The sequence below is a fragment of the Syngnathoides biaculeatus genome, chromosome 5 (assembly GCF_019802595.1).
Source record: "Syngnathoides biaculeatus isolate LvHL_M chromosome 5, ASM1980259v1, whole genome shotgun sequence".
NCBI lineage: Eukaryota > Metazoa > Chordata > Actinopteri > Syngnathiformes > Syngnathidae > Syngnathoides > Syngnathoides biaculeatus.
In genome coordinates, this window is record NC_084644.1 from 13,491,247 (window position 1) to 13,514,006 (window position 22,760).

Consider the following 22,760-nt stretch of genomic DNA (forward strand, 5'->3'; position numbering starts at 1 on the left):
AATATCATCAGCTTTACGCGACTGCTCCAACCACAGACACCTCGCGTTGTCTACTTGAGTTCGCTTTCAAACCGAAGATTTTATGAGGTTGTCATTGACATAGAATTGGATGTCACTGGCTTGTTGAGGTGTACCTAAGCGGCACTAACGCGTCCGTCCACCCCTCCACTTGATAAAACATAATCGGACATGATAAAAGCCTTCCTGGACCAATGCATTGACTAGGACGGCATTATTATGGCCTCAAGTGCATGCAGATTAGCGAGCGCACCTCCAGTCAGGAGTGGAGATGCGTACGTGCTGAAAGTGAGAACGCTCTAACCGCTGATTCTCCCTCTTCCCTTTTTGACCTGCCCTCGACTCCTGTTCCACCACCGCCACCGTCTGCCGTCTTTCTCAACGTGTCTTCTTCATCCTCCATGCCCTCCTCTCCTCCTCGTCCCCTTGTCTCTTTCTCCTTTCTCTACGCAGGACTCCAAACGTTTCCTCCAATGGCAACCCTGGCTATGAGAGCCTCCCCTTGACTGACAGGCAGTCCCCACCCCCCTCTGTGAGTTCCTCTGTTCTTGTGTGTGTGTGTGTGTGTGTTTGTGTGTGTGCGCCATTTATCATCATGCTCATCACTACTAGTGCAGAACAGGAACAAAATCAGTTCCATCACGGGTCATGTAATTTTTTTTTTTTTTTTTTTTTTACCCATTCACTAAATTGGACCCCGATATTTGTGGGAGATAGGGACCAAACCCAGCCATGGATAGCAAATATCCACAAGTAATTGCCCATATATGTCACAAAATGGCACCAAAACACTACTTTTTTCTTAATGAAGCCCCTCAACTCACTCACAACGTATGCTGTAGTACCTTGGAAAGGTGGCCAAAAAAACCAAAAACATTTTTCACCAAATTACAGAGGGTTAAAAAAAAAATCTCTGAATATGTTTATGAATTAGGCGGCATGGTGGCGCAGCTGGAAAGCGTTGGCCTCACAGTTCTGAGGACCCGGGTTCAATCCCAGCCCTCCCTATGTGGACTGCCCATGCCTGCGTGGGTTTTCTTCGGGCACTCCAGTTTCCTACCAACAACATGCAGCATTAATTGGAGACTCTAAATTGCCCCTAGGTGTGATTGTGAGTGTGGCTGTTTGTCTTCATGTGCCCTGCGATTGGCTGGCAACCAGTTCAGGGTGTACCCCACCTCCTGCCCGATGACAGCTGGGATAGGCTCCACCACTCCCGCGACCCTCGTGAGGATAAGCGGCTAAGAAAATAGATGGCTGAATAACATGAATATTTTGGGGTTCGCTATGTTCGCCAAAGAGTCAGGGATATTCAGTTTTTTAATAAAATTTCAGGATGAAGATAAACTCAGAGGTGGGTAGTAATCTGTTACCGTCACTCAGTTACATTTACTCAAGTAACTTTTGGTATAAATTGTACTTGTGGATACACCCCCCACCCCAATTGCCGCCAACCAAGTTTGATGGGAGGCATCAAATGGTTTCATGATGCACAGAGGACAGGAAGCTATCAAATGAAATCCTCAAATAATGAAATAAATAACTGTAAATTTAAACTGAAAAAATAAAAACACTAAATATGAAAACTATTGTTATTCGCTCTGTAAAAAGGTTTGATGCAGCTCTCGTACGGGGTGTCGTTAGTTTATGGTGTACCTGCAGTAATATTAATAATATTTTGAATCCAGATGACTTTTCCACGTTTGAATGACATATTTGTGCTTTTCTTCTGCAGTACTCTCCCAGCATGCTGACTGGTTATGGGGGCAGCCAATCACACCCCAACCCTGCCCATTCGAGGAATCTGTATTCACGTTGATAACTATTTTTTCTTTTCTTAGGGAAATGTATAGAAGAAAACAAATGTTTAGTTTTCATATGAATGAACACTTTGAAACGAATGGAAACTCATCTAAAACAAAACGAAGGCTTTAGTGTTGCGTATGTGGGTACCACTGAGTATTATTGTTCTGACAATTCTGATTATTAAAAGCACTTATTAAAAAAAAAAGAGGAGGAGGAGTAAAAAGGACTGTGGACACGCTGGCAGGATGCGAAACCCCCTTTGTTTGTCCAAACTGTGTAAACTGTGAACAGTGGTGAGGCAAGTGGAGAACGGTATTAACGTGACTACGTTATGTAGTTTTGTATTCTTCAATGTATAACCCATTTATTTGAAAGTTGTTTTATATACATATATAAAAAATATGACATTGTCGTAGAAAAAGCACTGGCACGTAGCAACAAAGCACATTTTTTTTTTCTGTCAATGGTTATGCAGTCCCCCCTCGCCCCTCACTTGATATATATTTTTTATTATTACTTTTTATAGGTGGTAATTCTGTATTTTCTGTGTATTACCTTATGGTATTCTGTATATCTCACTGTCTATATCTGAAGAATAATCATTTCTCTTTAAAGAAAATAACCTGAGGTTGAGGGCTATGAGAGCCTTGTTTGAACGGAAAACCCCGAAAGAACTACGAAGCCCATGCAGCAACAGCAGGTACATAGCAATAAACCAATGTACAGTGGGTAGGAAAAGTCACCACACCCCTGTTTAAGCGGCTTGTTTTTGTGAGGTTGAAAAAAAAAAAAATTAAAATTAAGGCCAGATAATTGATTTAATGGAAACTTTAATGAAAAATACCGGTTTTTAATTGGTTATAATTGTAGGTCACATTCATTGTCAAGTTTTAAAATGAATTATCTTAATTTTTTTTTTCCATCACAAGAAGCTGGCATTTTGACAAGGGGCGTGTAGACTTTTCTTTACTCCACCACATAGTACAGAAATGGGTCTCCCGAGGTTTTTGTGTATATTACGGTACGGTGAAGATTTCATTGAATTCCTCCCACCCTCTTTCCTAACTGACCGTGTTAACCCCGCCAATTGAGTTTGTACTCTGAATGCTCCTTTTGAATGGCATCCTTTTACACTCAAAGGTCTAATATGAATTAATAATAACAATAAATTGAAAAAAAAAAACGACAAAAACCTGATGCTCAATGTGTTTTTGCCAGTCACTGAACTCAAGACAATGCAAGTTTAGAACAGACATTTTATTATAAATACATTTCAATGTTATAAACTTAGGTCCCCAGTCAATAAGACACAAGTGTGCACAACAGACACTCGACTCTAATTGGATATGCATAGATCAACAGGAAACATGACTACTAAGCATTTGACTTTTTTTTTTAAACTTTATTTGCACTAAAAGAATCTGAGTGCTTTTTGCAGTGAAGAAAATAAGTATTTGAACACCCTGCTATATTGCAAGTTCTCCCACTTAGAAATCATGGAGGGGTCTGAATTTTTCATCATAGGTGCATGTCCACTGTGAGAGAGATCACCTAAAAAGAAAAATCCAGAAATCACAATGTATGATTTTTTTTTAACCATTTATTTGTGTGATACAGCTCCAAATAAGTATTTGAACACCTGAGAAAAACAATAGTAATATTTGGTACAGTAGCCTTTGTTTGCAATTACAGACATTCATTCAGTCAAACATTTTCTGTAGTTGTTCACCAGGTTTGCACACACTGGAGGAGGGATTTTGGCCCACTCTTCCACACAGATCTTCTCTCAATCACACAGGTTTCTGGCCTGTCGCTGAGAAATACGGAGTTTCAGCTCCCTCCAAAGATTTTCTATTGGGTTTACCTCTGGAGACTGGCTGGGTCATGCCAGAACCTTGATATGCTTCATACGTAGACACTTCTTGGTTTTCCTGGCTTCCTTTCCTGTGCTTTGAGTCATTGTCATGTTGAAAGACCCAGCCACGACCCATCTTCAATGGTCTGACTGAGGGAAAGGGGTTGTTCCCCCAAATCTCAATACATGGCCGGGGTCATCCTCGTTCAAAAAAACCCCGCAAAGCATGACGCTACCACCCCCATGCTTCACAGTAGGGATGGTGTTCTTGGGATGGAACTCATCATTCGTCTTCCTCCAAACACGGTTAGTCGAATTATGACCAAAAAGTTCAATTTTTGTCTCATCTGACCACAAAACCTTCTCCCATGACTCCTCTATCATCCAAATGGTCATTGGCAAACTTAAGACGGGCCTTGACATGTGCCGGTTTAAGCAGGAGAACCTTCCGTGCCGTACATGATGTCAAACCATGACGTCCTATAGTGTATTACCAACAGTCACTTTGGAAACGATGGTCCCAGCTCTTTTCAGGTCATTGACCAAGTCCTGTCATGTAGTCCTGGGCTGATTCCTTTCTATCCTTTCTAAGGATCATTAAGACCTCACAAATTGATATCTTGCATGGGGCTCCAGTCCGATTGAGATTGACCGTCATGTTTAGCTTCTTCCATTTTCTAATGGTTGCTCCAACAGTGGACCTTTATTCACCAAGGTGTTTGGCAATTTCTCCGTAGCCACTTCCAGGCGTGTGGAGTTGTCCAATTTTGTCTCTGGTGTCTTTGGACAGCTCTTTGGTCTTGGCCATGTTAAAAGTTTGAGTCTTGCTGATTGTATGGGCTGGACAGGTGTCTTTATGCAGCTAACGACCTCACACAGGTGCATTTGATTAAGGATAATACATGGATTGGAGGTGGACTTTTAGAGCTGGACTCACAGGTCTCTGAGGGTCAGAATTCTAGCTGATAGACAGGTGTTGAAGGACTTATTTGCAGCTGTATTTCACAAATCATTAAAAAAATCGGACATTGTGATTTCTGTTTTTTTCCTTTTAGATTCTCTCACAGTGGACATGCACCGACGATGAAAGTTTCAGACCCATCCATGATTTCTAAGTGGGAGAACTTGCAATATAGCAGGGTGTTCAAATACTTATTTTCTTCGCTGTATAGCCATTTCCATGCTAGAACAGCATGATGGTGAACCTAAAACCTTTAAAGGGAAATTTGTCTTAGGTTTTGAATGGCCCAATACTTTTCCCAGGTCAATTCTAATTGTAATTTAAACAGATCTTGTTTTTTTTATGCCGTTCACATTTTTATATCCCGGGAGCGAGATGACAACTATAGTTGATCAACATTACCTCGCCACTGGTGGGCTTTAAATAGGATAGAGTTTGCAACTGAGCTTAGAGTGCTTCAGAGCAATCAGCAGGTTGCAAGAAACGTACAGACCGAAAGGGTTACAGAAAGGCATAGAGTCCTTTGGGGGGAGGGCAGGGGACACCTGTTTTCAATTTTACACCCAATTGAGAGTAAACAACACTTACTCGACTATGGATTTTTTAACTATTGTTAATGAATGGGAGCATCTCTGCATGTTCTGAACTCTTGTCTTTCATGCTTTATTGAGCAAACTCAAGCTGCACTTGGAGTGCACATCTGGTTGCAGTTAAGTAGTTATAACAAACCGTTAGAGCAGGTCCATGTACTAGTATGCTCTCCGTGAGCTTTTTAATGCGCAAAGAATTTAAATCTTCAGCTTCACACGCACACACACGTGACAAGTTTCAGTACTAACAAATAGAACTGGGCTGCATAGAAAGTTAACACAGAGTTACCGGACACACAGAACAGACACGCATGGTACATCGCTAATGTTATTAGGATTATTATTGTCATTCCCGTCATCTGCGTACTTTGTACTACAAAATCGTTCAAATGCGCGTAACTTCAATAAATCAACGTGGCTTCACACGACAGCTTCGCTGCAGCTGAAAGTTACAATCATCGGATCGTGACGTCACGATTGGACGAGCTGATGCAAAACCGGTTGAGCGTTTTATTGACGCTCTTGATAGCCATCTTGAGGTCCATGTACTAGAGTGCTCATCATCCTCACCAGGAAGACAACTAGCATGTATTAAAGCCTTACTGGTAATCTCAACGGTAAGGCATGATTAATACTATTGCATCCAGCCATTGGGCATGTGTCACATACAAGTAGCCTCCTTATCATTGACAACTTTGGCATACTGGTAGGATAACTACATGTTACAACTGAGGTAAAAACAATCGAGCTAGTTTATAACTGCTACTAGTGCTCTTCAGGACTACAATTCTATTAGTAACAACCTGTTAGTAGCACACAGATGTCAACTAGTGCACAGTTTTGCCTTACAAGAACATCCATCCATCATTTCCTTTGCCGCTGATCCTCATGAGGGTCGAGGGGAGTGCTGGAGCCTAAGCCAGCTGTCAACGGGCAGGAGGCAGGGTACACCCTGAACTGGTCGCTAGCCAATCGCAGGGCACAAACAGACAAACAGCCGCACTCAATCACACCTAGGGGCAATTTTTTGTGTGCATTTAATGTTGCATGTTTTGGGGATGTGGGACAAAACCGGAGTGCCCGGAAAAAACCCACGCAAGCACAGAGAGATGTAAACTCTACCCAGGCGAGTCAGGGATTGAACCCTGGACCTCAGAACTGTGAGGGCAACGCTTTCCAGCTGTGCCACCGCGCAACCCTTACAAGAACATGAAGTTCTGCTACTATGTCACAACTTTCCTACATTCTCAAATTCTACTAGTTATCATCCAGATATCAACTACCACATAGTTTTGCCTCACTAGTAACTTGTAAATGTCCTAGTATTCCAAAGTTGTCCTACTACTTAGGATGGAGTGTACTAGTACATGGGCCAAGAGTTGGATATTAAGGATATCAAATAAATGTTACCAATGGAAAGCCACTGGAGCATTTATTCCATATCCCCGATAAGGAGGCTTCTAGTGCATAACACATGCCTTCTATTTGTAACATGTAGCTAGTGTAGCACAGTAGTTTACTAGTAAGGTTTACTACATACTCGTCGGCCAAAAGTGGCTCCAGTAGCAGGCAAAAAATGTTTAATACTACTGAGGAAAAACTGCTTCAATTAAAAACTTTGCACTATTGATATTACTAGTGTCTCAGTGGCATGAAATTTTACTAGTAAACGTGGTTCTTCACTAGTAGCATGGAGATGTCAACTAGTGCAATTTTGCCTCACTGGGAAAACTTAGTTCCCCTACGAGTGTGATGAAATCCATGACAGTAGTGGAAAGCAGGATTGGACAAATACGTTACTCGCAAGACACCGTTACTCGCAAGACACAGTCGTTCTCCTACTGTGACAAATTTTTTTACTCGTGAAGACAGACAGTACTAGTACATAGACCTTAAGATTGATACACTCAACCAGCTTTCCATACAAGCTTTTCTTTGGCGCGTGTCTGTGTGTTCATTAAATGTTTTGTTCCCTGAAGACTTTGGTGCCACGAGGTGCGTTTAAAAAAAAAAAAAAAAAAGGAAAAGTCCTTAGTTTTGCTCTCACGCTGTGCAGTTGGCCCCGTCACCTTCGGGGTTCAGCCAGGAGCCGTCCTCCTCCACCTCCCGCCTCACCACCAAGAGCATCTCGGCCACGTCCTGGGAGAGCTGCTCGCCCAGAAACCTTCTGGAAAACACCACAGAGGATGTTAACATTTTTCATCCAATCAGATTTCGACCTTTATGTGTTGCTGTGTAAATCTAATCTGACAAGAGCCTTCATAAACAGGAGTGCTGGCCAATGTCACAGCGATTGGACAACGTCTGTAACCAAGCAAATTGGATAATGTAATTTAATTGATAAGGCTGCAACCAACGGTCATTTCAACAATCGAGTATATGGTGTAGTTAATTACGTCTCAGAAATTAGGCAAACGAATGTTTTCAGAAGAAAAACCACATAAATGACCGCAAATGTTTTTATTTTAATTAAAGATGATTCTGCTTTCATGGAGGACACATATGACAATATTTACTGTTGAGCGCATGAAATCCCGAAGATTATAACAATTCAGTTATACGATGTCTCTAAATGATGATTTGATAATCAAAATACTTGTCAATTAATTTAATAATAGATTACTGTAATTTCCGTCCTATAAGCCGTAACATTTTTCACATGTTTTCAACCCTGCGGTTTATGCGGCAAATTTGTGCATTTTTCTAACGGCCACAAGGGGGCACTCGAGCGGAAAAGGTAAGAGACCGGTGGAATATATGTGCCGAGAACGTGACTTTTACTGGTCTGCCCCTGTTACCTTTGAACTAGCGTGTAACTGCCGTGTCTCAGTGATTTTTACCAGTATTTTTTTTTTTAACCGGCCATGTTAGCGCGGTGGGACGAGCAGTGCGGGAAGGTTGGCGCAGTGGAGCTACCGTTAAACTGTACCGTATCTCGTGTTTGAATGTGGGTTTCAATGTGGGCACTTGGGGCTTTTGCACGGCTGCGGCCAATGTATGTAGCAAATGATATTCCCTTTACAAATGTACTGGATGAGCCTTTTAAACAGGTGTGCTCTGTAGGCTGGGAATTACGGTAATTGTCCACGAATTGATTCATTGTTGCACCTCTAGTCCAGAATATGCAAAAATATATTTTCGCCAATGCTCTTTAAATTCTCTATTTAGACTCAGTTTTGTGCATTCTCATAAATTTCCATTAACCCAATGGAAAGTTACCAATTGTGAAAGTCAGCTAAACTTGTCACAGCTACCTCAGACAATCAAAACCGGTCACACTGATGACCTACACTATGTGGAATAGTTGCATGCCGTTATGTAGTATTTTTGCATCATATTGCTAGTCTCTAGAACTGCGACATAATATTCTACTATTAACAGGTGGCTTACATTGGGCAAGTCCCCACAGAAAGGCCAAGTACCAAATACATGATCACTACTACCTGTGAACAACTGTGAGCAAAAAAAAAAAAAAAAAAAACTCGTCCTCCCTTACCGTAGTTCCACCTCCCCTCCGATACACATGGGACTCTTTAGCTTGGAGTCCAGGTTGTAGTACTGCCCGTTGACCTGTCGGACGGCGAGCCAGTGGCGCCGCCGCGGCAGCCGCAGGGACATGGTTCCAAGCGACACGCACGAAGGGACGTTGAGGATGAAGCCGTCTATCTTGGAGATGCAAAGGCTCGCGACCGTCCTAGAGGTAGAAGGAAACCTGACAAATTACTTTTACATTACTTGGGGGGGGGGGAGAGATTTGGTATTTGACTGATTATAAAGTATAATTGCATTACTCTGGAACAAGCCATGGCGCGACACCAGCAACTTTAGTGTTGCATGTGTGAATTTAAAGGCCGAGGCTTAGTGAGTGACATCACGAACATGGCTGGCTGATTTTTGTTGTGAAAGCTCGCATGGAATTTACCAATGGGGAAAAATTTAAAATTGTAGCAAAACTACACCATTGCTCCTGAAAACTAAATACCGTAATTTCCGGCCTACGAGCTGTGACCTTTTTCACAGGCTTTCAACCCTGCAGTTTATGCCGCGATGCGGCTAATTTGTGCATTTTTTCTAATGGCCGCAAGGGGGCACTCAAGCGGAAAATGTAAGAATGAGACCGGTGGAATATACGTGCCGAGGAAGTGACTTTTACCGGCTCTGTTAGCGTTGTGCTAGTGTTAGCGCTGTGCTAGCTGCGTTGTTGCTGTGTTCCTGTGTGTCTCAGGAATATTTACTGGTAAGTTTTATTTTAACCAGCCCTGTTAGCGTTAGCACTAGTGTTAAACTCCGTGTACCGTCTTTCTTTGTAAATATTTCGTGTTTCAATGTGGGCACTTACGGCTTTTACATAATTGCAGCATATGTTTGTACCAAATGGTATTTCCTTTACAAATGTACTAGGTGAGGCTTGTAACCAGGTGCGCTCTGTAGGGCAGAAATTATGGTATCTTTTGTATAATTTCCTTTAGGTAACTATGGAAATTTGCGTGCCCCGTCACACGCTTACTCATTCTTGTCCTTGTGACCCACCTCCGTTTGTCCCACCACACGGCCTCCAGCTCCCTGCTCTGTAGGGCCGCCATGATGACGTTAACGTCATAGTTGCCGGTGCCCAAGACGGAGCGATGGGGGTTGACCACGCACTGTGGCGCCAGCCTGCAAAACAAAAAATTAACAGTTGTGATTCAGACAGGCGGAATGTGAATTTCCACCCACGATTCGCTCCAGGATGTGGCCACATAGGCGCGATGACTGAATCATCACCATGAGATCTATTTATGTGACCACAGACATTCCGTGCTCAGGACAGTAAACAATGCAGATGGACAATGATGCGTCTGACGTCACTTTGCCTGGATGGCTGTTTTTTTTTTTTTTTTGTCCCCCGTTCAAACTAGAAGCTTGATTATTAGCCAACTCATGACTTTTGCCTTAATTCCGCGTGAGTCTCGGTGTGTGCCATTTAGAAAAAGATGAATATTTTTCAGCAAGTTCTCCAGGTTTACAACAACATAATTTACAAAAAAAATTACAAATTTAAATGCCATATTGATGCCAGCTTGTTGACTACAATCCAAAAGTAGTCCAACATGAAGACATATTAGAACAGAGGAAAATAATTTGCATAATAAAACAAAATAGATCGGATGACAAAACTAGTTTAGGAATATATTTTTATACTTTCAAGAAAGAAAAGTATCTTTTCAAGATGAATGTACAAGACTAAAGTTATGATGACAAATGTAAAAATGAACCTTTAGTCTCAAACAATATTCAACTTTGTGTACAACACAAACTGACTGTAATTTATAATATATATTTTTTTCTGAAATATTACCACAGTGGAACCCTGAGTATACGAACTTAATTGATCAGGATATGTAAATTGATAAGTTTAGATATTGAACACAAATTTCCCACAAGAAATAATCTAAATCTGAATAAGTGGTTCCAGCTCCAGATATTAGTTCCCGGACTCGATGAATATTAATAATCTGTATTGGCCCTGGGAGGGGGAAACCCATCAGCGTATCAGTAGTGTTTTTTTCCATTGTAATTACTATTTTGTTAAAAGGCGAAATAAAAACAATGCCAATGTGGTTTGTTGTTTTGGGCTGTTCTGTATTGAAGGCATTCAGGTTTATTTCAGTGAGCAAAGCTCATTTCATATGTACAAATAAACGAACTTGGTCCAGGAACGAATTCAACTCGTAAATGAAGGCACCACCTTTAATATAATTTGCATGGGTAGCCTTAGTGGAAGGCAGCTTTCCAAGTAAACGCCTGTGATGCACACACAATTCATGCAATGTTCGGCCATTGGGATGTTTTTTCATGTTGTTCATGTTGTTACACCCACACGAACGACAACTCCTCAATCATTTGCACTCATACCGTTTGCAGATGTCGTCGGCCGTCTCCTTGGTGAACACCCGCTCCTGGAGCACGTTGTTGAGCGCATGGATGGCGCACAGCTCCAGACGCTGCTTCTCGTGGAACACTTCCCCTTCGCTCATAATAAGGGTAAAAAAAAAAACAAGAATAACGGCAAACCTTCACAACAGCCGAGAGGAATCCAACATCAGTAGCACATAGCTAGCTAGCAAACATTGCTACTGCGACGCACACTAAGCTACAACTATAATTAAAAAAAGAAAAAAACACGGAGGGAAATGTTCCAACTTGTGTGTAGTGTTGTCACCAGCGAATGAAATAATCTGCTGACCAAGCGATTCCCAGCCCAAAACAAGAAGGTAGTGTTTGTTATTATAGGGGAACGACAGCGACATCCACAACCCGGAAGTGGCCCCTTCTTGTTAGAGGCGCTCAGGAGGGTTTCAAACCATTTAAAACAACAACTTTACTATTTTGAATAGTCAATTATTGTACTTACATAATAATAACGAGACAAGTGAATTCGTTCAGACTTCATTTCCATACATTTATGGGATTGGTGGGAGGTGGCATTTATTTACTTTCTGGCATTTAAAGTTTACTTTGAGTATTTACGTTTTTAACGATATTTTACATTTACTGCATATTTTCCAGCAGATAACTACTTTGTTACATATTTCCGCCTTTTTTCTCCATTGTGCCAAGTTATCAAAACGAATTTTGTTTAGAACTATACATCCTCTGTAAACTCTCAATTGGGTGCAGAAAAAGGTAGGAGCTCCCAGCACTTTAGTTCGACTTTATAAAAAAAATATGCTTTATGTTCATTAAAAAGCGTTTTGCTATTCTGAAAACAGTTTGACACAGGCTTAAAGGCATTTAAACGAATTGTTGGGAGTTTGCAATTTAGATGTTTTAAAAATTTTGACACCAATATTTTTGCTTTTACATTTTTTACGCGAGTACATGAGTTGAATCGATATTTCTACTTTTGTAAAGTTCTTTGTTATACAAGTAATCCTTATTTGTACTAGTTTGTGATTACTCGTCATCTCACGTTGTTGTAAATATTTGGAGTTACGATCATTCCATACAATTTAAAACAACACTTGCCGTGATTCAGTCATTACTTGGCAGTCTAAAAGTAACAAAACATAAAATGAATACAGTTTTGCATATCTTCATTCGATTTGCAGAGATGCGCGTTACATTTAGAAGCTGTGTAGGAGCGCTCTCTGGCGCTCACTTCTGGTTGTCTTCTTCTTGTTTTATGAAGTTTTGCAATCAGGCGTTTATGTACATTAGCACAACCTACTGGACTGGAATGTGAATGGGTAAAAATGCAGAAACTCAACAAATGTTCAAAAATGTTGGGTTATAAAGTTCAAAAACTCCTAAACTACAAAAAACTATCATCACTGCAGGTGTAATGGTAACTAACAAACAAAAAAATCTATTTTGTCCCCACATTCTATAAAATCTATTCTAAAATCAAAATATGTATACTTGTGACATAAATGCATGTTTAAAAAAACTTAAATGGCTTGTGGAAAAGTTTAGAAGCCGCAGAATCTCAGTTAACACCCAATATATTCTCCCAATGTGTCATAATTGTTATTTTTAGATGACCAAAATACCTCTTCATTCATTTGAACACAAAATATGCACACAAAGGGAGAAAATGCTGTTTTAAGTGGTGCTACACACTTTTGCTGTTGGAAGTTGTTCAAATAAATACATTTACCAACTAATGTAAGTAACAGCATAAATGCATGCCTCAACATATAGCTACACGAGTTCCGTTCGATTATGAGTATATTATACCGAGATAATGTCACATGGGCAAAAAAAAAAAGCATGGATTTTATTCAGGTAGAACATTTCTTAAATTACTAAGTATTTAAAGTGGATTACACAGACTAGGTGTCAATAAATTATATTGAGGAAAAAAATGTTAAGTTGGAAAAATATACACTAGAAAAGATGGTTTGAAAACCATTTAGTTTATAAATAGGTATATTTGCTTTCAGTGCTACATGAATAGACACACGTGGGCCACGCCTAAATGGGAGTCAGACACACCCATGTTTGACTTATCATAGTGCAATTGGTTTCGGGGGTTTTACATACTTCTGATTCTGATATTTAGAAGTGGTTGCACTGCACGTTACTCAACGCAGTCTTGAAAAGGCCTTCAGACACAAGTGGGGAAGTCATACACGAGACTCGTAGACACTCATAAACACTCATAGGCGAGAGGTCACATGCTGGCAACTCCTATAACTTGTAGTAACCAGTGGGAGACTCATATAGAGTACAGGATTGAAGACCGACTCGACAACACCAGTGTTAAACCTCTAGAGATTCATAGACTCCCGTTGGGAACTTGTAGACAGACTTGCACCGTGTTCAACTCATAGTCAGACATTTCGACTTACAATAGATGTGGGTGACTCATAGACTGACTCGTTGACACCTGTGGGCTACTCCTAGATGTACTGGAGTCAACTTGGACTGTACACAGTGGGATACAGCTATGAGCAACACAAACCAAAGTCAGCTGGGATAGGTTCTATCAAACGTGACCCTTGTGAGGATGGTGGTCCACATAAAACATGGATGGCGAAGATCTTATTTCACACTTTTTTCAAATGTTTTATGTTGTCTCTTGTATTAGTTCCATCCATATGTGAGTCTGTATTTATTAGTTTCGATTTTTTTTTTCAGTATTAAATGGATTCATCCTTTTTTTGTACTTTCGTCATTTTCCTTCACTTTTCGTGATTGTCCGTGGATTGGCGTTTTTTAAACGGACCAATGACCGACAACTATCAGCCACCTCCAAGTGGATGGTTGGGCACCTCTTGATGACGTAAGGTATAGCCCCATTGGGATTGGTGAAATTCAAACAACGCATCTCGATGCCACAATCCGATTGGCCCGTTGTGTCAGGTTAACCGAGCAACGTATTTTTGTTCCTGTGTCAACGAAAGAAGAAAAGAGCAGCAGCTAGTGAGAACCTGAAAAGTTTCCATCATACATTCAGTAAATATATTTTTTTTCATCACCCACAAGCAGAAAGGCCACATCACGCAATCTACAATCCGCTGCCTTTGAAGAGCTCATTTTGAAGATGGTAAGACAGACGTCAGCCATCTCCTGTACGGCTAGCCACTTGCTAGCCATTAGCTTGCCTCAATCGAGCTTTGTCACTCAGATATAGTCGTATTAACACGAGTAATGACGTCATTTAACTGTCCTGACGAGTTTCCTTTTTTCTGTTTGGTGTGTGTATCGGTTAGAAGAAATATCTCACTTCAAGCGTAAGTCGCGTTTGATCTGGGCTAGCGTAGCTAATGTGACGTCAATTTAAAAACCCACTCTGACGTTACTAGGCTTCTTCAAACATTTGCCTTGGCTTTATTATGTCGATAAACGACGGAGGCTTCGTATATTACTAACCCCAACGAGAAGAGATTGATCTTGATGGTTAATTTAGTCATCCGTGTCAGTAATGGACCGTACATGACATTTTGGTTCCAGAGAAACTTGTGAGATATTAAAAACATTAGAAATGTAGCGATGTACTGGCCTTTTTGAAAATTATGACAGCCTTTCAAACAATTCATAATACCCAGTTATTGAGTTGAGACTTTAGAGCTGCAATTACTGATTATTTGTGATAAATGTTTAAAAATTTTTTTTTAAACCAGTGATTTCCAACCTTTATAGAGCCAAGGCACATATTTTACAATTGAAAAATCCCACGGCACACCAACAAAAGTCACCAAAAACGGATAGATTAATTACTGTATGTACTTGCTGCCATCTAATAAATGAGGATTTTTTTGTCCTGTCATTGTACCTTACTGGCATTAATAGATGAATAAAGATACATTATTTCTTGGGGGAAAATGTTTTTTTTTTTTTTTTTTTTTGCAATTGCATAAAATTGGATAACTTGCCACAGCACACTAATGTACCCAGGCACACTGTTTGGGGAATCACTGTTTTAAACAATCATGGGTTTTAGTCTGTCAACTCAAATGCAACCGAATAGACTTGTTACTTTGGCGACGAGAAGATGAGTGTATTGCGCCGAATATATTATAAGCAAAAAAAATGAAGGAGTGTGGGGACCAAGTGTTGGTAGTCACCAGTGCTCAAGACGGGAGTGCACTTCGTGTAAGGTTTGCTTGGGGTTCATGTACTTTTAATACAATAGCGCTCCCAAGCCATCAACAAAACGTTCCATAACCTAGCAAGCTTGTGCTACCCTTCATTGTTGTGTGTAAACGTGCTGAACAGAGGACCTGACCAGAGCAGCGAATTCCAACCTTTTTTTGAGCCAAGCCACTTTACGTTTGAAAAATCTCTCGAGACACCAACAAACAAAAATGTCATCAAAAAGTAGTTAAATTAATTACTCTATGTACTTACTGCCATCGAATAGAAGACCATTAGTCTTGTCACTATGCCTCACTAGCGTAAATAGATGAGCAAAGATATTCTTTACTGCAAATATTTTTTGAACGATTAAGTACATTATACATGGAATGAACATGTCATTTAAATAGACTCATTGCTGCATCTTCTGATCATCGGTGATCTGTTATTGTTTTTTTTAATTTTCTTTTACCAAACTCGCTGATCGTCTCCAAAAACCTAGGTTGTGTAAAGCTTACGTAAAATGCATGGAAAATACTGTACACATTGTAGTGTGGTGGTGAAGTGCTGTGCATTCGTGGGCCTTTTAAGAGGCGCGGCCAGGTAGGGTGTCGTGTGACTTCGGTGACTCTGTGTGGGTGTGCGCGTGTGGATGAGAGCTGTGGTTAACAACAGCTTATGTATGAGTGTGTTCACTGTGTTTTACTGTCCTCGCAGCATTCAATAAACGGCTGAAAAGGGCATCGGTGACTGTGGCTCTCTTCTCGCAAGGGAGGCCGTTACAGTACATAAGTATACTCTGTAAATGCATCAAAAAGGATTGCATGACAATATGTCACATAGTGAGGGCATGACTGGTCAACTGCTCTCTAATGGGGCAACACATTACTATTTCTCTCAGGTGTTTGACTCTGTTAACTTCCCCGTCTTCCAACAGAACTCCAATGTGGAGAATTTGCCCCCTCACGTTCTTCGCTTGGTGTACAAAGAAGTTTCAGCGTTAGCCGCGGACCCACCAGAGGGCATTAAGATCTACCCCAGCGATGAAGACATAACGGAACTGCACACAGCCATCGAAGGGCCTGGTAAGGAACCTTTTATATTGAGAGTGATGTTTCAAATACAGCTTAGCAGTATCTTATTCAATATTGTCATCTGGATTCATTTACCTTCGCTTCTCTCGCCATGATGTAATTTTCTGTAAAGAAACTACTTTAAAATGGTTAGTTGTGCCCGGTGTGGATGAGACGGTGGAAACCATCTCCGTCACCCAAAAATCTCATCTGTACAGCTGCATTTTCAATAAATTCAGAATAATTTGAAAATAAGCAGGGAGAATATTTCAAACTCCCCTGTTGAACAGCAAAACTGTTTGAGCACAAAATGTATACAGAGCCACCTGAACGGGACTCATTTAGATATTAAAAAAAAAAAGTGAAAACCCTGTTGAATTTATTGAATCCTTGACTGAATTATATTGCTATCATTTTTTTCTTTTTTTTTAACAAACCAGATTCCAATAAAGTTGGGATATTGTTGAACCTAGTAATAACAGAATACAGTGATGAGCAAATCATGTTCAACCTTCATTTAAATATTGTACAGAGCCATTATTTAATATTCAAACCAAACACAAACACATTTTCTTCATTTTGCTGTTATAGACTTGTTCTAAAGCTGATTTGAGTATTTTCTTCAAAAAATGATGATAAATTAAAAATGTATTTTCATACATTTATGTAAATTTATAAAAGAAATGTAAATATTCAAACGTAATAGGTACAGAAGTATTCAGATCCCTTACTATGACATTCGAACTTAAGCTTCAGTGGATCTGGTTTCTGATGATCATCCTTGAGATGCTTCTACAGTTTGAGTGGAGTCCACCTGTGGTAATTTCAGTTGATTGAATATCATTTGAAATGGGACACACCTGTCTATATAAGGTCAGATATCAGATCAGAAACCAAGCAATGAAGTCTTAAGGACAGACCCCCGAGACAATATTGTGTCAAGGCACAAATCTGGGGAATGGTAGAAAATAATTACAGCAGCGTTGCAGGTCTGAAAAGCACCTTAGTCTCGATTATTAGGAAATAGAAATAATTTGGAATCACCAAGACCCAACCTAGATTTGGCCGTCCAACCAAGCTGAGTTAATCAGGGAAGTAGGGCCCTGCTCAGAGAGGTAAACAACGACCCTGTGGTCACAAAGGCGGAGCTCCAGTGTTTTCTCGCAGAGAGAGAACCATCCAGAAGGTCAGCCATTGCTAATGCACTCTACCAATCGGGCCTTCATGGTAGAGTGGACAGAGAGAAGCCGCTTCTGACAAAAAGGCACGTGCCAGCCCGTTTGGAGTTTGCTAAAAGGCACTTGAAGGATTCTCTGACCTGCATAAATGAAATGAAAATAGAACTTTTTGGCCTGAATTGCAAGTGTTATGTGTCGAGAAGAAGCACTGGTCATCACCGGCTAACATCATCCCTACTGTGAACAGCATGCTGATGGCAGCATCATGCGTTGGGGCTATTTCTGTGCTGCAGGAACCAGACAACTAGTCCATTTAGAGGGTAAGATGACAGCTGCCAAATATGGAGAGATTATTCAAGAGAACTTGCCCCAGAGATCTCTGGAACTCAGACTAGGGTCTTGAATCGACCCAAAGCACACAGCCAAGGAAAACAAAGGAGTCGCTTCAGGAACAGCCTGTGGAATGTCCTTGAGTGTCTCAGCCAAAACCCGGACTTGAATGGATTCAAACATCTCGGGTAAGAGGAAAACATCGGCAGCGTAAACACAGCACCAGTAGAGAAAAATGGAGAGAAAATGGCCTAAAACAGGCGTTCCAAGCTCATAGAGAGATACCCAAGAAAGCTCGAGGCTGTGATTGCGGCCAAAAGTGCTTCATTATAATATTAAGGCAAGGGTGTGAATATCCATTGTTTGTCCATCCATCCATTTTTCTGAGCTGCCTATCCTCACAAGGGTTGCCCAAGTGCTGGAACCTATTCGAGCTGTCTTCCGGATACACCCTGAATTGGTCACCAACCAATCGCAGGGCACATATAAACAGCCATTCACACTCATATTTACAATTAACCTACCTTGCATGCTTTTTGGGGGAATGTGGGAGGAAACCAGAGTGCCTCGAGAAAACCCACGCAGGCAGGAGAAGAACATGCAGGCGGGGCCGCGATTTGAGCCCTGATTCTCAGAACAGTGAGGTAGACACTAGCAAGTCGCCCACTGTGCTGCTCCCATTATGTCAAAAAATTTTTATTTTGGTTTGTAGATTTTTTTTCTTTTTTTTTTTTTAAATGAAACCAAAATCAGCTTTAGAATAAGTTTTAAGCATGGCAAAATGTGGAAACTGAAGGTGTGTGAATGCTTTCTGGTGGGACTAAAAACTGTTTTGAATAGAACAGGGTTTGATGCTCGCTGACTCAGCCTATTGAGTACGGCTGGCAGTGGTCTACTTCATGCGATGAATTGTTGATGCGTTGACAGAGGGAACCCCATTTGCCGGCGGCGTGTTCCGAATGCGCTTGGTCCTCGGTAAGGACTTCCCTGCTGTTCCACCCAAAGGGTATTTCCTGACCAAGATTTTCCACCCTAACGTGGGCCACAAAGGGGAGATCTGCGTCAACGTCCTGAAGAGGGACTGGAAGGCGGAACTCGGCCTCCGACACGTCTTGCTCGTAAGAATGAACGTCTTGTCATAAGTTTCTTTCTCTTGCGCGCTGTCTAATCTGCCCATCTGCTCAAATATCTCCGCCCTCTCTTAGACAATAAAGTGTCTCCTCATCCATCCCAACCCGGAGTCGGCTCTAAACGAGGAGGCGGGGCGCCTGCTACTGGAGGACTATACGGAATACGAGGCACGCGCCCGCCTGCTCACAGAGATCCACGCCATGGCGGGGCCCGGCAGCTCCTCGGGGTCCTCGCAGGACCCAAACGACGGGCCCCAGCCCAAGAAGCACGCGGGGGACCTCGCCAAGAGGGCGGGAGCCAGCGTGGCCGCCGTGCCCGCCGCTCTCGGAAATGGCGCCAACGGACCCAGCAGCAGCAGCAGTAGTAGCTCCATTAATAACATAGCAGTTAAAAAGAAAGCAGATAAAAAGCGCGCATTGAGGCGACTTTAATGCCTTCAATGCAACATTTTCAGTGTGTTGGAGTGCGTGTGTGAGCGTGGAAAAGTGTAAATACAGATATCCCAAATTGTTCCTCCCCCCCTCTTTCAACCACCATCCGGACTGTCCACTTTGTACCGTAGCGTTTGACTTGTCAGAATTAAAGACAGAATTAAAATGACAGATAATGGCTTTCTCCCCTTTAAAAAAAAAATAAGAGAGAACACACACACATAAAACACATTACTAGAATCTTCATAATTGTCATCTTCTATGATCATTTATTTTAAGGTCCATTTACTAGTGCACTGAACAAGCAAAACAAATCAGCATGGTAGTAGAACGACGTGGTGCGCTAGTAGCATTTTTTTTTTTTACCTATTGCTACAACCTTAATATATTAAATAAGAATATCGAACAATTGTTCAAATGGCTATGTCAAAGACGTTTGAGCGTGTAAGTGATATCCCTGTTAAGTCAAATAATGCTAAAACAATATTTGATAAAGCAATCACAAACAGCTTTGGTATCCTTGATATCCATCTTAATGTCCATGTACTAGCCCTTATCCTCACAACTAAGACATTTAAGTGTGCCAGTAGCTTTAACTGTCTTACTGGTAACGTGACCACTGCTAGGACCTCTTTTGGCCTACACGTACGAGCTTAAGATGGATATTAAATGAACACTTAATGAAGTGAAACCTCACCTGCAGGCTGATTTCCATCTTTTCTAGGATTGTGCAGGGCCTTCATTCCCTAAGGAGACATTAAACCTGCGCGTGAGTAAGGACAGGAAAGATGCTTTGGGGAAAAAACTGCAGACTGCAGGGGTGAGATGTTTTGGGTCAGTTTGACATTATTTGAATGAATGTCATTGGAATACACAGTGGAGTGTATCTGTTCCTATTTTGGGTTTTTAGTGTGATGTTTGTTTTGTCAGGTAGTGGCGCTGCCGGCAGGACGGTCAATGTCAACTGTCAACTACTTGACAGTTCTGAGGTTCGATTGTAGGGTTCTGGCTGACCTGGAGTATGTATGTTTTCCTTGTGCTTGATGAGTTTTATTCAGGTATTTCGGTTTTCTCAGACATTTCAAAACATGTTGGCTCATTGAAGATGAAGTCATAGGTGTTTAATGATCTTACTGCTTCATGTTTCTTTATCATTTCCTAATTTACAGTGCTGTGGGAAAAAAAAAATATTTCTCATTTCTCAAATTATTTTGTCTCTCAACACTTGATGATTAAAAAAAAAAGGAAATCGTTGAAAAGATTAAACAAGCAAATATAAAATGCAGCTCTTAAATGTTGATTTTACCAAAGGGTAAAAAAAAAAAAAAATTACTGAACACTAATTGGCACTGTGTGAAGAAGTTCTTACCCTCCAACCCCCACCACCCCTCCTGTTAAGGTGTGAATTCACTGTTGCTTATCACGTATTTTGGAAAGCTAAGTTCATTTTCACTGAACCCGCAAGCCTGATTTCCTCCAGACCTGTTCAGTCGAGAAATCACTGTTCTCGAACCCGACAAAACCAAATCAGTTTAAAAAAAAAAAAAAAAAGATCTCAAAAAGCTGTATCATAGTGCCACAAGTGAAAGAAATTCAAGAACTGACGAGGTAAATGTCATTGACGTCCATCCGTCTGGAAAGGGTTACAAAGCCACTTCTAAAATTTTAGGCAACCATGATGCAATCTCGGGTCTTGAATGACTACAGGCTTGTCACCCTGACATTTGTGGTGATGAAAATCTTTGACCGCATCATTCTGGACCACCTCAAGATTGTCACAGGCCCCGTTCTGGATCCCCTGCAGTTTGGCTACCGAGCAAACAAGTCTCCGGAAGTCAACATGGGACTGCACTTCATCTTCGAACACCTTGATGGCACCGGGACGGACCTATGCAAGGATCTCGTTTGTGGACTTCAGATCTGTGTTCAACACAATCCTCCTTGACGTCTTTTCAAGCTCAGTGTCTCGGTTTACAGCTTACTGAAGGGCAGGATGTGCAGGTGAGGCTGGGGGGCAGCACCTCATCCACACACATTAAAAGGGGGGGTCGCCCAAAGATGTGTCAGGACCAAGGTTTAACCAATTACATTTAAAGTTAATAAATGGGTGTCAGCACACATCTGCCACCAGTTCCTTGGGTAAACCCCAAATACAAATTCAGATGTTCTAGTAGGTTTTTCAATTATTGTTATTTATTGATTTTTGCCTTCTAGCAAGAGCCTGACTTTTTCGTGCCAATGCGGTTTTTTGAACTGTTCCCAATTCTGGTCACCTTCCCTGAAGCCCCAGTTCCAGCTGAAGAAAAATAGTTCAACCTTGGTTTCATCACCCAATAACACATTTTCTCACATACATTTGGGAGGTTTCCAGTGTGTTTCTGCAAAAAATGTGACACCAATATAGGATGGGGTTTTTTTTACAGCTGACATTAGTCAAGGTGGTGAGAATTATGAGCTGTTCCCAATGTGGTCAGTTTTAGCAGCAAATCTTCAGGCTTCTGTTAGACAAAATGTAAGCAAGCCCTCGTTAGAACAACTGAAATCTAGTGGTAACTGATGCACTTTAAATGATACATTTTTAGTGGTCCATTTGCCTTTACGTCTCAGAGAATCAGCCTGGATCACATTTATGAGTAAGTAGTTTCAGTTCATTTTAACATGAGCGACTGAACGTTACCAATTTGTGCCCTGAATTACCATTTTTTTAACCTGAAATTTCTTATTATGAGTGAGTAGATGCTTCATGTACAGTTCATTCTTGTGAAATTCATAGTTTTTATTATTTGATGATTTGGCCCTTTCCAAACGCCATTGCTAGTGGAACAATGTCCCATTGATTTGAAGAGTGATGAGGACATTGTTATTAATGTTATCATAAATATATATATATATATATTAATTTCTGTAACAGTAAATAACACTATCCACACAGCTTTTAAATATTTTATCCCGATTCTTGAAAGGTTCCTTTGGCTACTGGTCCTGACTGTCATCCCAAGACCGTCTAGATATCCTAGGGCACAGGTGTCAAACTCAAGGCCCAGGGGCCAGTTCTGGCCTGCTGGATGATTTTATCTGGCCCCCAAAGGCAAATCATCTGTGTCAATTTCCATGATTCTTGTGAAAATCTGCACCAAAATTTAAAATGGTCATGTATCATAAATGATAACTATGAAATATTATAAGCATAATATTTGACCAAATATGAACAATGTTTGAAAACCCCCATTACACTTGATCTCGGATTCAAAACGAGTTTTTAAATTTTATGTGTAAATATGATGAAGCGATTACGGATCATGGCTTTAGTCTTATCGGCCCTCTG

General features: G+C 41.0%; 3 protein-coding genes across 7 annotated transcripts in view; 2 read left to right on the forward strand and 1 right to left on the reverse strand.

Annotated features, from left to right (window-relative positions):
• ttyh1 (tweety family member 1) overlaps positions 1-2,983 on the forward strand; it is a 40,852-nt gene extending 37,869 nt beyond the window's left edge. For 2 of the 4 annotated variants that reach the window (XM_061820857.1, XM_061820855.1), the window contains exons 14-15: positions 472-550; positions 1,754-2,983. In XM_061820857.1, coding sequence (XP_061676841.1) covers positions 472-550; positions 1,754-1,837 — 163 coding nt within the window. In that variant the 3' untranslated portion in view covers positions 1,838-2,983. The remainder of the gene's footprint in view (positions 1-471; positions 551-1,753) is intronic. The other 2 variants (XM_061820856.1, XM_061820858.1) reach the window with 2 other exon arrangements.
• A 118-nt stretch (positions 2,984-3,101) lies between these two features.
• On the reverse strand, positions 3,102-12,228 carry josd2 (Josephin domain containing 2). The gene is made up of 5 exons (XM_061820864.1): positions 11,433-12,228; positions 11,126-11,237; positions 9,761-9,886; positions 8,727-8,924; positions 3,102-7,397 (listed from the first exon to the last, which is right to left on the reverse strand). Exons 1-5 carry the CDS (start codon positions 11,518-11,520, stop codon positions 7,274-7,276), a joined length of 648 nt encoding a protein of 215 aa, XP_061676848.1. The 5' UTR covers positions 11,521-12,228; the 3' UTR covers positions 3,102-7,273.
• A 1,650-nt stretch (positions 12,229-13,878) lies between these two features.
• ube2s (ubiquitin-conjugating enzyme E2S) lies at positions 13,879-19,454 on the forward strand. 2 transcript variants are annotated; one of them, XM_061820863.1, is made up of 5 exons: positions 13,879-14,261; positions 16,230-16,377; positions 18,801-18,848; positions 18,924-18,991; positions 19,079-19,454. In XM_061820863.1, exons 1-5 carry the CDS (start codon positions 14,259-14,261, stop codon positions 19,433-19,435), a joined length of 624 nt encoding a protein of 207 aa, XP_061676847.1. In that variant the 5' UTR covers positions 13,879-14,258; the 3' UTR covers positions 19,436-19,454. The 2 variants fall into 2 exon arrangements, with proteins under 2 accessions (XP_061676847.1, XP_061676846.1); XM_061820862.1 differs by having other exon boundaries at positions 14,031-14,261; positions 18,801-18,991.
• Positions 19,455-22,760: the final 3,306 nt, after the last annotated feature.

What these genes read in the sequence shown, in the direction of transcription:
- josd2 (XM_061820864.1), bottom strand. Translation starts at nt 11,520, where the DNA reads ATGTCGCTGTCGTTCCCCTATAATAACAAACACTACCTTCTTGTTTTG. An exon ending in GTGTGGTGGGACAAACGGAG is followed by an intron (nt 8,925 to 9,760) that starts GTGGGTCACAAG and finishes TTCTACCTCTAG; the next exon opens with GACGGTCGCGAGCCTTTGCA. An exon ending in GGAGGGGAGGTGGAACTACG is followed by an intron (nt 7,398 to 8,726) that starts GTAAGGGAGGAC and finishes GGTGTTTTCCAG; the next exon opens with AAGGTTTCTGGGCGAGCAGC.
- ube2s (XM_061820862.1), top strand. An exon ending in CACAGCCATCGAAGGGCCTG is followed by an intron (nt 16,378 to 18,800) that starts GTAAGGAACCTT and finishes ATGCGTTGACAG; the next exon opens with AGGGAACCCCATTTGCCGGC. An exon ending in GCCTCCGACACGTCTTGCTC is followed by an intron (nt 18,992 to 19,078) that starts GTAAGAATGAAC and finishes GCCCTCTCTTAG; the next exon opens with ACAATAAAGTGTCTCCTCAT.